This window comes from Diceros bicornis, chromosome 4, assembly GCF_020826845.1.
Source record: "Diceros bicornis minor isolate mBicDic1 chromosome 4, mDicBic1.mat.cur, whole genome shotgun sequence".
Taxonomy (NCBI): Eukaryota; Metazoa; Chordata; class Mammalia; order Perissodactyla; family Rhinocerotidae; genus Diceros; species Diceros bicornis.
This window is the reverse complement of record NC_080743.1, coordinates 35,393,362-35,406,194: the sequence shown is the minus strand read 5'-3', so window position 1 is coordinate 35,406,194 and position 12,833 is coordinate 35,393,362. Positions and strand designations below refer to the sequence as shown.

The 12,833-nt window shown below is 38.1% G+C and overlaps 1 protein-coding gene across 5 annotated transcripts in view; it reads right to left on the bottom strand.

Annotated features, from left to right (window-relative positions):
• CDC14A (cell division cycle 14A) overlaps window positions 1-12,833 on the bottom strand; it is a 155,620-nt gene that overhangs the window by 129,957 nt on the left and 12,830 nt on the right. For 4 of the 5 annotated variants that reach the window (XR_009219745.1, XM_058538637.1, XM_058538638.1 and 1 more), the window contains exon 3: window positions 6,322-6,397. The exons of the other annotated variant lie outside the window; for it this stretch is intronic. Coding sequence is in view for 3 of the 4 variants with exons in the window: in XM_058538637.1 (XP_058394620.1) it covers window positions 6,322-6,397 (76 nt within the window). In the remaining variant the exon portion in view is untranslated. The remainder of the gene's footprint in view (window positions 1-6,321; window positions 6,398-12,833) is intronic. 5 annotated transcript variants of the gene reach the window in all.

Sequence of the window (12,833 nt, the reverse complement as noted above, 5' to 3'; positions counted from 1 at the left end):
TAAGCTGTGTGAATCAGCCTGATTGAGCTAAGGAAGACATTAGTGCAGCCTGGATAATATGCTCTCTAATAAAAATAGAGCCCATGCACTTTTCTAAACAAGCAAGCTCTGCCAATGATGGTGGTCAGATTAAGTAGATTATAGCACAGGGACCATGGTGACCCAGGCATCATTCTCTTATAGGTGACTAGGCTAGCCCACTAATGGCCACAGCAATCAGCGTCTCCATAGCAATCAGTAGTCATCTCATTGCAAAAGCGATAAAATGAACAGGTCTTCCTGTGAGCAGCCATGACGTCTACATGTTTTACCTCCAACTTTCCCAGGAAAGGGATATTCTTGAAAATTTTCTTTGGCTGTACAAAACAAAATATGGTTTATGTTTTTATTTACAGCTAAAATAAAACAGATTGAATAGTTTCTTTAAAAAGAGAAAGGTGTCTCTCTATGGTCCATTTTGTTTCAAATCCAATAAGTTTCATTAATGAAATGACACATTTGATTAAAGGAGAAGTCAAAGTGTCAGAAAAAAGTTGCTCATAAAGATTATTTGATTGTGCTGATACTGTAGTTGAAGGCATTTGGGGATTCTCTTCTTGCCTGAGGATTTCTGAATGGGCATAAGGGCTCTATGCGTTGCAAACTCCATGTGTGCTCAGTCTCATGTGAATTAACACTGCTTTAGAAGCCCTGATACCTCTTTAAACTACATGAACTGTGTCCAGAATGTAGCTTGCTTTTTTTCCCCCCCAAAGCCCATGAACCTGAAACAGAAGATAAATTCATGAAGAAATCTTTGACGTGTTTTTGTAGTCATAAGAGGGTGGTCTGATCATTATATCAAAAGAGTTCTTGTGTACAACCACCTGATACTATGGCAGGTGCCTGGTTACCAGATAGGATTACTGCACTGATTCATTCAGCAACAAGGACACTCCCCGAGCCCCCACCATCTGCCAGGTACTCTCAGTCCTATAATACAATAGCCCATTTCACCATGCCCACCCCCCTTCTCCTCTCCTTTTACCCTGAAAGGGCTATGTGGGATGTTTTGTACATTTAAAATTACACTTCTGTCAATATTCTTTTAAACCTTTTTAAAATAGTCCTCAAGATTACTGTAATTGTCCTGTTGATTCATAAGAGCAGGTATTAAAAAAAAAAATCACTGCCCTAGAAAATGTTCCCTTTTTTCAGTGACGCTCTTAGATATTTTTTTTCCCGAAGCTAGGGTTTTATTTTTCTCTGAGGAAAAGTGAAATCAACAAGTAAAATTGTACTGACTATTTTAGGAAAAGCTGGTTCAATCATATTATGCTTATAAAATATCCAGATTATTGAATCAATAATTGAAAGATTTTCTTAACTGAGTAATTTTGAAGAAGGTATTCTGTTTTTTAAAGCACCACTACTTTGTCCTTTGTTAGCACGGTCTTCTCTTTTAGAAGCCCTTATATCCTAGCCCAGTGTTCTTGGCATTGTCCGTGCCAAGAATCCCTTTGAGAACCTGTTAAAAATTTATGACATAGAAAATATTAGAGGAATGCAAATCAAAACTACAACGAGATATCACTTCATGCCTGTCAGAATGGCTATATAATTAGAAGAAATAACAAGTGTTGGGGAGAATGTGGAGAAAAGGGAGTGCTGGAGAGGATGTGGGGAAAAGGGAACCATCATACACTACTGGTGGGAATGTAAGCTGGTGCAGACACCATGGAAAACAGTATGAGAGTCCTCAAAAGAATTAAGAATAAAACTACCATATGATCCAGCTACTCCACTTGTTGGTAGTTATCCAAAGGACACGAAAACACTAATTCAAAAAGATATTTGTACCCCTATGTTCATTACAGCATTATTCACAATAGTCAAGACTTGGAAACAACCTAAGAGCCTATCAGTGGATGAACGCATAAAGAAGGCATGGTGTATATATACAATGGAATACTACTCAGCCATAAAAAAAAGATGAAATCTTGCCATTTGCAACAAGATGGATGGACCTTGAAGGTATTATGCTAAGCAGAATAAGTCAGATGAGAAAGCCAAATACCATACAATTTCACTCACATATGGAAGATAAAAACAACAATAAATAAACACATAGACACAGAGAATAGATTAGTGGTAACCAGAAGGAAAGGGGGCGGGGGGAGGGTGAAAGGGGTAAAAGGGCACAAGGATATGGTGACAGATGGTAATTAGTCTTTGGGTGGTGAACATGATGTAGTCTATACAGAAATCAAAATATAATAATGTACACCTGAAATTTATATAATGTTATAAACCAGTTACCTCAATAAAAAAATAAATAAAATGAAAAAAGTTATGAAGCCTCTCAGAAAAAAATGTAAATACACACAAAATTTTACATACAATTTCAGGGGGTTATGGATCTCTTGAAAGACTAGATTAATAATTCCTGGTCTAGCCTATCAATCATTGATGACATTTTATATTATATAACATACACAGTTTACAAATTGTTCTCACTCCAATAAATCTTCCTTCTTTTGACTGCTTCCCTCATTATGGTAACTATTGACCAGAAATAGCAAATGACAAACTATTACTGCATAACCCTTCGTACTTACACTTTTCAAAGTACAGTTTAAAATAACAGTTTTTTTGTTGGTGATGGTGGCTTCTGCTTTTAGTTTTTTAATCTAAGCAGATGTTTGACGGGTAATTTTTCATTCTAATCAACATAATTAAAACAAAGGTCACTGGGAATAGAATGCATACTGACACACACAGAAAAACAGCAATAAATCATCACCTCAAAGTATCGACTTGAAAAAATACCTTTTGATATATAATAAATAAGAAATTTGGGTTTGGAATAGAAGGTACTGCAAAACATTACCTATCTACGTAAGGTATCAAATAAAGGGGGAAAAATCGTAAAAGCTTTCTTGGAAGAAATAAAAATTTCCAAAGTAGAAAATAAAACATGTCTGAAAGAATTAGGAATCCACAGAAGTATTCTAAAAAGTTGTTATTGGTTAAAATAGTTCCAAATTATTCAGAGAAGTAGAAGAGTTTGAGGACCAAGTAAACACCATCAGATTTGGTGTTAAGACGTCACTAGAGCAGTTTCAGTAGAATAAGGAAAGCCAAGTGAGATAGCAGACGATGAAGAAATCCGTGCGTAGAGGGGATGGGAACACCCTGAGGGCAGGCTATTCTGAAACCTCTAGAGACAAAAGGATAAAAGAGAACCTGGAAGGCAAGGGCATCATGATTAGGTCAACAGAAGTTTCTGTGCGTTTGGTGACCCTGTGCTGGACATTGGGGACACAAAATTATATGACATGTCTCCATCCTCGAGAAGCTCATAGTCTAGTGAGAAAGACAGATGCAAACAGGTAATTATAATTCATCAATGACAGAGATCTGCACAGAGAATTATGGGAAAACAAGGGAGGCAGCTCCAATCTCATCCAGAAGGACAAGGAGACTTCCTAGAAGCTGTGGTGCCTGATGAAGGTCTCAAAGAATGAGGAGTTATCAAACCAGAGGAAAGGACATTCCACTCAGCCTGGGTGTCACAAGCAATTGTGTGGAGCAGTGGTGTGGTTCCGGGTAAAGTGCAAGGCTGGGAGTGGCAAGGGTACTGGAATCTTTGGTAAATCAGTAAATGAGTACATGAAATCATCCACAGGGAAGACGACAAGGGTGAAAGTTGTCAAGGCAAATAAGACAAAAGGCATGGATGCAAGGTGCCCAAAGGTCTTACCAAAACGAGTGACTACAGGCTGCAGACAAGAGACATCAGCAGGGAGCCGAAGGATTGTCAGAATAGGGAGAGTGAAGGTCTGGAGATTACATGAGGGTGAGAGAGACAGAACGTGGGAGGTGTGTACCAAGAAGGGTACATTCAAAGTCTGGGTCCCTGGGAGCGAAGCAGCTGGAGTGGCAGTGACAGTCACTACGTAAAAGAGGCAGGGGATCTCAAGGCCACTATGGGACAACAAGGTGAAGTCAGTCGGGGCAATGCTGTGAGCAAGCATGGGAAGATTATAAACCAGAGGCTGCAGCTACCACTGAAGGTGAAGAGAAGGAGCATGAATAATGTAGTCAAGAGCCGTGGAATCTAGCCCCGACTTTACCTTGCAGCCTTCAGCAAGTCACATGCCTCTCCTGGGCCTCTCTTTCTGCACCTATAAGATCAGGAGGCTGGACTAAATGGTCATTTAGATTCCTAAAATTATATTGGAAATGATAGCTATGAGGCTGAGAAGGTGTTCATAAACTTTGTTGAAGAACTGTCTTTATTGTGGTTCCGATCAGAGCACACAAATGTTAGTTATATTAGTAACTTTCTTCTGTATAGGACTTTCAAATGTACAAAGGTCTTTTTACATATATTTTCTAATATAATCCTAACCAACTCCCTGTGAGAGCTCTATAATCCCTATTTTATAACTGAAGAAAATGAAATTCCACAAGGCTGAAGCAATTGCAGCTTTGAATTGGTGAAGTCTTTTTCTCCTAATATAGAGATTCTACTTGGTATGCTTTATTGAGATAACCCATGACTTATTAACATTTGGGCTTGAAAATTCATTCCTTCAGCAAGTAACCAGGGTGCCCACTAATTGTACTAAAGCTAAAAATGTCATTCCAGGCATTCAACAGATTACCTGACCACTGAAATGAACCCAGAGGACTATCTGAATTTTATCAAACTTTCAAAATGTTAAAAGAAAGCTTTGCAAATGAAAATAAATCAAAACAAGTCCTTGTGTACACTTACCCATACTGTTCAGAATAGAATATAGTAGAAAAATAGTCTTAATTCAATCTACCTACTCTCATGTAATTGTTATAAGTACAACACAGAGTCAGACCAAAAATTTTTTCCTAATAATGATTCCTTTCTCTTCAATCACTCCAGATGGTAGACAGGTCTCAAATTGTTAATTATAATACCCAGTTCATACCGACTACATACTAACAGGACTAATCAAGAAAGCAAAGAAATTCCTAGGTCTGAAAAAGGAAGAAATGAACTTCAATTATTTATGAATTATCCTTTCCTTGTTAATTCATCCATTAAAAATCCATTTAATACTTTCACATTAAATTCTTTTTAGAATATTACTTGCTTCCTTGGTGATTACAAAAATTTCAACTTTATTTTCTAAGCTATGGGCAGTAGCTTCTTTTCTGAAAAAATGTAGATTGGTTTAGTTAAAGGAATTTACATACATCTTTTCAAGTCAGACAATATTTTACAATTAATTCCTTAAAAAGCTGATTGCAACAGATCTTATGTTATATGATCACTGACTAAAAAAAAAATCTCTCTTTGGTATCATTCCATGACCATTTAGCATTTGGAGATGAATGGCAAAAATCTGTGAATTCATAAATACATAACATATTTTACAGAAAATTCTCTACCATAGACTTGTATTCCTAAATTCAACAAAAATCAATCAAATCTGAAGATGATCATTAAGTAGCTAATATGTACATGGTGCTATACTATGTCACACCAGTAACATTTTACCCAGCAGAAAGAATAAACTACCTGAGCATTATGATTTAGCGGTTATCCGTAAGAGTATGCTATGTAGTATTTCACCTTCCAAACAGAAACATTACATTTAAGATCCTCATTCAGAAAACGAGAAGAAAAAGATAAATATTTCTTTCTATATGATGAAATAAGTTTACCAAAACTAAGAGTAAATATCACTTTCCCTCATATACGCTTAGAATTTAAGAGGAAAAAAAAGCCATATGTAAAATCAAAAATACAGATGAATACTGAAAGTATGACATGAATTCTGTCATCACAGGTAAAGTCCATGCTCTGTAACTGCTAGTTCATCAGCCTTACTTGTCAACTCTACAGAGATGGCATTTAAGAAATACACAAAAATTTCAACCTTGATCAGACAGAAAAAACTTGTGCTCCAGAGCTCCTGCTGTGCAGTGATGAGCTCCTTCATCGCCTGGTGACAGTGTCTAGAAGCAGAACTGAAGCTTTCAGAAAAATCACTCTAGGAGGGAATTTGATAGACTCATTAAAGACAACCTGAAAGGATTTGTGCTTTCTTTCTTGGATCACTATTCCAATGACTTCATTCAGCTCATATTTCAATGCATCCTGAAAAATGAAAGAGGTTAACATGTCCTTTGTGGGGTAATCAGGTGGATCAATTTCAACTTTTAGGTGAACTACTCACATAAATTTCCAAAGATCAAGATTACCTAACCAAATGGTGTGTGCGCAGCAATCCCATTAGTTAGACTTCACAGTTCAAATTTTTAATACCAAAATATAAACATCATCACAATACTCACTTTTAGTTTCTTGTTTAGTTTACAGCAGTATCTGTACACCATTGCCAAGTTCAGAGGTCCAAAATCTGCATAGAAACTGAGATTTTTAAAAAATGTAGTATTTAGTAAAAATATAATCTTCAGTAACATCAATGCTCATTTTTATTTTCATTGAAGTTGCGATGAAATTTCAATTGTCTTCAGGAACAAGGGTCAGTATATAACTGATTCTTAGTAACCCAAATAACTAATGGTTTCACCCTACTAATGCCCTCCAGTTACTATAACCAAACTCTTAACAGGGAACTAATTGGACGGTTTTGAGATCCACCTCCTTTTATCTCCCTGCCAGGACATTAAGTAAAAGGATTGAAAAGCAGGCAAAGAAAGAACCAACATGAACATAACACGTATGTGCCCTACGTTTCCTGGTTTTATTTCTTTATCACCTACTTAGTCATAAAGCTCATGTACTCTGGGTTCCAATTCCAACTATTCCACTCAAGCCCTGCTCTCAATTCTCAAGTATCTTAAGTCTAGTAGTCTTTTCTTTCAGTTTCATTCTCCCTGAACTTTCTGTATTATATGACACACCGGCTCGTCTCCCTCTCTCCACCCTCTTACGTCTCCAGGATACAGTCATCAGTCTGCAGATCATCCACTGTCATGAATTTAACTGATAACCCTAAGGAAAATATATGGCTCCTAACTTGAGACCCAACATCAGTCTTTTCCACCTTCAACTACTCACTGGACTTCACATCTACAGGTCCTTCCATCAGCAGAACTCAGAATGTCTAAACTCTCCCATCTTTCCTTCAAATCAGCCCTCCAGACTAAAAGCATTTTGCTTCTCCCAGTGACTCAGATATGAAACCTCCTACTCACAGTAGGGCAACACGTAAATATTAATTTAATTCTCATATATCAAATAGCTACTACTCTAAGTCATCCCTTCCTTTTCTATTCCTACTTTAGCAATAGAAGTCCAGATCCTCTTCATCCCACAACTTTAGTGTTTAAATTCTCTCTCCCCTACCCTGTATTCCACTCTAGAGATCAATCTTCATAAAATCTCACTTCTCACATATCCTCCACTATTCAAAAATGTTTAATGGCTCCTTACTTCCTTCAGAATAATTCCTTGGCCCAGCAATCAAAGCCCCACACATCACACCCATAGCTTCCAGGCTGACTTGATCACCTCAGAGGTCCCATATGGAATCTTCATTCTAACAAACATGTCCATTCCTCATTCCAAAATACTCCATGCACATTCTTTTGTGTGTGTGTGTGAGGAAGATGGGCCCTGAGGTAACATCTGATGCCAATCCTCCTCCTTTTTTTTTTTTTTGCTGAGGAAGACTGGCCCTGAGCTAACATCCATGCCCATCTTCCTCTACTTTATATGGGATGCCGCCACAGCACGGCCTGACAAGCAGTGCATCAGTGCAAGCCTGGTATCCGAACCTGCGAACCCCAGGCTGCCGCAGCGGAGCATACGCACTTAACTGTTTGTGCCACCGGGCCAGCCCCTCCATGCACATTCTTTTTTTTTATTTTTTTTGCAAGGAAGATCAGCCCTGAGCTAACATCCATGCCAATCCTCCTCTTTTTGCTGAGGAAGACCGGCCCTGAGCTAACATCTACTGCCAATCCTCCTCCTTTTTTTCCCTTTTTCTCCCCAAAGCTCCAGTGGATAGTTGTATGTCATAGTTGCACATCCTTCTTGTTGCTGTATGTGGGACGCCGCCTCAGCATGGCCAGACAAATGGTGCATCAGTGCGCGCCCGGGATCCCAACCCGGGCCGCCGGTAGCAGAGCACGCACACTTAACCGCTAAGCCACGGGGCTGGCCCCTCCATGCACCTTCTTAATCTAACCCTCTGTTCACACTGGTCTCCTTGCCTGGAGTGCCCTCCTTTTCTCTTTCTACTACCCTCTAGCTTCCTCAAAATCCAGTTCAAATCCTACCTTCTCCATAAAGTTTTTCCAATCACCCTTAGGGAACGCTAACTACTCTTCTCTCAAAGTTCCCAAAACTTACCATCTGAGACACTCTTTTGGCCCACTACACATAATATCACATACTGTGAATATCTTTTTAAGCATAGATACTACCTGCCCAACTACAGTATAAGCCTCTCACTCAGGGACTATATCTTATACCTTACATGCTTAGTAGAATGTCCTGCTCATAATATCAAACTTCAACAAATGAGTTTTTATTATGAATATTTTGCTCATTAATGCTCAAATTCAATTTAGCCTAGCCCATAAATTTACTAAATATCAACAAGTTTCCCAAAAAAAAATCCTCAAAAGACCCTTATTTTGAGGTACTAATTTGATTTAATTTTTTCTGCCACCCAAATTACATTATCATAGATAAATCATTACACTACATAAAATCTGCCAATAACCACCTGTCTTAGTAAAGAATACTAAACTTGTATATTTTATCTACGTTAAGTAAATTGGTAATATTTTGGAACTTATATTCCAGGTAACACCAAATTAGCTGTCCCTGTACACAGGCTTCAGGAGAGTAAGAACAGAGTTGCCAAGAAAGGAAACTTGCAATGATTTGAAATAAAAAGTTCTTGAGGGGCTAGCCCCATAGTGTAGTGGTTAGGTTCGGCACACTCCACTTCAGCAGCCCAGGTTCACAGGTTCTGATCCTGGGCACGGACTTACACCATTCATTTGGCCATGGTGTGGCAGTGACCCACATACAAAATAGAGGATGACTGACATAGATGTTAGCTCAGGGCTAATCTTTCTCAAGCAAAAAACAAAGTGGGGAGGATTGGCAACAGATGTTAGCACAGGGCAAATCTTCCTCAGCGAAAAAAAAAGTTCTTGATTTATTTCTAAAGTTCCCAGTGAGATAATACACTCTAAGTATAAACAAAATACCCATGAATCCAAAATAAATCATGCCTATGACACCTAATTACTGACCAGTCCAAGACCTGTCAACAAGAATCCCTTCAAAAGAACCAAAATGAAAAGAGTATAAAGTAAGCACCTACGAGCATTGATTAAGGCAGCCCTTTCTATCACACAGATTTCCTTGTCCTTGGGTTAGTAGAAGCAACACTCGACTTATACACCTTGTTTTTTCCTACTTGAACATGAATACTGACACATAGAATTTTAAGGTAAATCTAGAATTTTTAGTTATGGTTATTTCAGCTCTTTAAACTCACTTTGAACAAATTTCTGGAAAGCAGAAAGAATTCAGGTCACCTAATTCCAGTTTCACACTAACCAGTACAAGCCAACTTCAATTTCGAACTCAAAGGTGTACAGTTTCTAACAATACAGTCAGCTTAGCCACGTGCACTTTTGGAAGCAATATCGTTAATAAACACACCTATTTCACCAAACATCAGGAAAATAAATTGGTGTACTCCAATGACACAGGAAAAAGTAAACAAATACAGACCTCGTCCTTAAGGTGATCTGCATTCTCCAACATGGTGGCCACTAGCCACATGTGGCTATTTCAATTTAATTAAAGTCAAGTAAATTAAAATTCAGTTCTCCCATCATATTAGCCCATTTCAAGTGTTTAAAAGCCACATGAGACTAATGGCTACCAAATTAGACAATGCAAATATAGAACATTTCTATCACTACAGAAAACGTTTTGTGCTGATGGACAACACTGATCAAGATTAAAAAATAAAATAAGAACAAAAATAACTATAAAACATTAGAGAAATTGCCAAGTACCATAAGTAAGATATAGATAAAATGTTTAAAGACAATGTTCTTCCCCTTCAGGGGCCCACGTTTCCCAACAGTGAGATTAGACCCCCGTAATTTTTGTCCCTTTTTTGTTCAAGAGGGTCATATTTCCAAAAAGCCAGTTTGGAACCTAGAACAGGGGAGGATAGAACAATAGAAAAGGATCTAGTCCCAAGCTCCTTTATTGTCCCTCAAAGAGACAGATTGCTATAAGAGCATCAGATAGCTACTATGAAGAAGGTATACCTATAATTGGCCAGTGCCCCAGGTTAAGGGTAGAAGAAAACCAAGCAATCTTAACCCAGAGGGTTTCCCACCTCACAATATCTTGAAGCTCAATGGGCCAGCTTTCACAGCCTATAAAAGGAGAGATGAGCTCTAAGAAATTCAGCCAGAAATTTTGCATAGCCAATAGCAATTTAGAACAGGTCTTCAAAAGTCAGAATTCTCACAAATATAGAGCCAACAAACTCTATCTTAAGGTCATTTTATATATCCTTTCCTTACAATTCTTACAGTTCCAAGAATATATCTATGTATTTATAATAATATAGTTTTACAAATATATATAGTTTTCTAACTAGCTAAATACATTTCTGAAAATGTCAAGATCACTAAAAAAAATGGTCATAGTTGCTCATACTAGGTTGGGTTATCACTAACTTTGGTATAATAAAACGCCACAAATAAAGAAGACACCTTCCAACAGCATGCTTCTTTGTAAGATTCTTCCTCACCAGAGGTGGGAGAAAATGGAAACACATTTATAAGCCAGACCATTAGCTAGAGGGAAATATTAAAATAAAAAATCAATTGAAATAAGTCAGATGTGCTAGAAAGTATAAAATATGTACTTGGGCAACTTGGAAACAAGGCAAGAGAACGAAATAATTGGGCTTACGGTAGAAGAGAAGAAATGGAAAGTCATCAACCTGGGGACAGTGAAAAGGGAAGGAGAAATGGCAGAGAAAAGCTTTATAGAGACACAGTAAAGAAACCTGAGGGCTGACTGGGCTCCAAAGCCTGAAGTTAATGACACTGGGTAGTGTCTTCTCCATTCTGGCAATTCCCAGGAAGAGGGCTGCAGAGCCACAGCCAAGCAAGGGCCCTCACTTTTTCTTGGGTGGGGGAGGAAAGGTTTTATTTGGGCAGGGAAAACCATGGATATATTATTTTATTATTTCAGAATACCCTGAGCTTCCCTCCAAATGAATGAATGAAGGAACGAACGAATGACTCTCCCTTATCTATTTGTAAATTTCCCCTTGTAAGGTTCGCAAATTATGGGTCAATAACTAGAATGAAACTCATAAATTATTAAGTGAAAATCAGTCAATCTGTCTTTTATTCAGTAAGAGTAAATAGCTAAAATCAAATTTTTTCCTGTTTTGACAGGAAAGAATAGAACTGGAGTCTGCAAGTGGGGAGGGGAGTGCAGGGACAGTCATCTCTTGCTGAAGAGGACAAAGAAATGGGAGCCACAGGGTCACTGACTACCTACAGGGTCACCCACTACCCACAGTACTGGTCCTACAGATTTGAAGGAAAATAGAAGTTTAACCTAGACCTCTTTGTTATAGCCAACATGTCTAGCTCTTCTCACAAGATTTATGAAGTTTACGATGTATTATTATTTTGTGTTTGCTTTTTCTAACAAACTCTAATTTAAGTGGGTCCATTCCCAGAGGAAGCATTGTTTAAGGCACTATTGTACCTTATTCTACTTATTAGAAGTTTCTTTTGAAAATTTTCAACTCTCAGCAAAAAGATAAGCTATAGTCCAAGTAATACTCATTCATTCAACAAAACTTATGACCACCTATGCCGAGCAAGGCACTACAAGTTAGCATATTAATCAGAGTGCTGACAATACAAAAAAAATAGGATAAAAAACTCTATAAGATCATTATAAGGTATACCAACTCTTCAATGTTTTATCAGTACTGCTGACACTTTTGTCTATTTATTCACTCACTCATTCAAATATTTAGTGAAAGCCTGCTGACCACTAGTCCCTACCCACAAGGAGCTTACCACCTAAGAAGAAGACAAGTAAACATATTATCACAGTGCGATAAATGCTAAGATAGCAGTATCCCCGAAAGCACACAAAGAGACTGTGTGTGTGTGTGCAAAATTTTGGTGAAATTAATCAGTACAGCCCTCTAGGCTACACACAGCATCTAACATTTTCCCTATTACTGGAACACTATCAGCACCCCTCCAGTCAGATGATCAAGTTCCTATACATGGTTGAAACTCATAATGATCAAATTTCAAAAAGGCCTCAATTGCTAAGCAAACACTAACCTAAGATCAAAGTACAAGTCCGAGTTTTTGCTCAAGCCCTTAGAGCATAACAAACCAGTCACACTGATGTCAACTTCCTAGGGAAGAGAGGCTGCACATCTAAGAAGCCTCCCAGCTCCAAATCAGTTACATAGTGTCTGATGGAAAACTAAAGACCATAGTGAAGCAAGGGGTTCTAGTCCCAACTAGATCACTCCATGTCCCTGGGCTGATGTCTTAGCCTCTCTGGAACTCCACGTCCTCTCTATCAAATGAAGCTGCTAGGCCACTACGGAAAACAGTATGGAGATTTCTCAAAAAATTAAAAATAGAAGTACCATATGACCCAGTTATCCCACTACTGGGTATTTATCCAAAGAGCTTGAAATCAACAATTCAAAGAGACTTATGCACCCCTATGTTCATTGCAGCATTATTCACTATAGCCGAGATGTGGAAGCAACTCAAGTGCCCATCAACTGATGAAT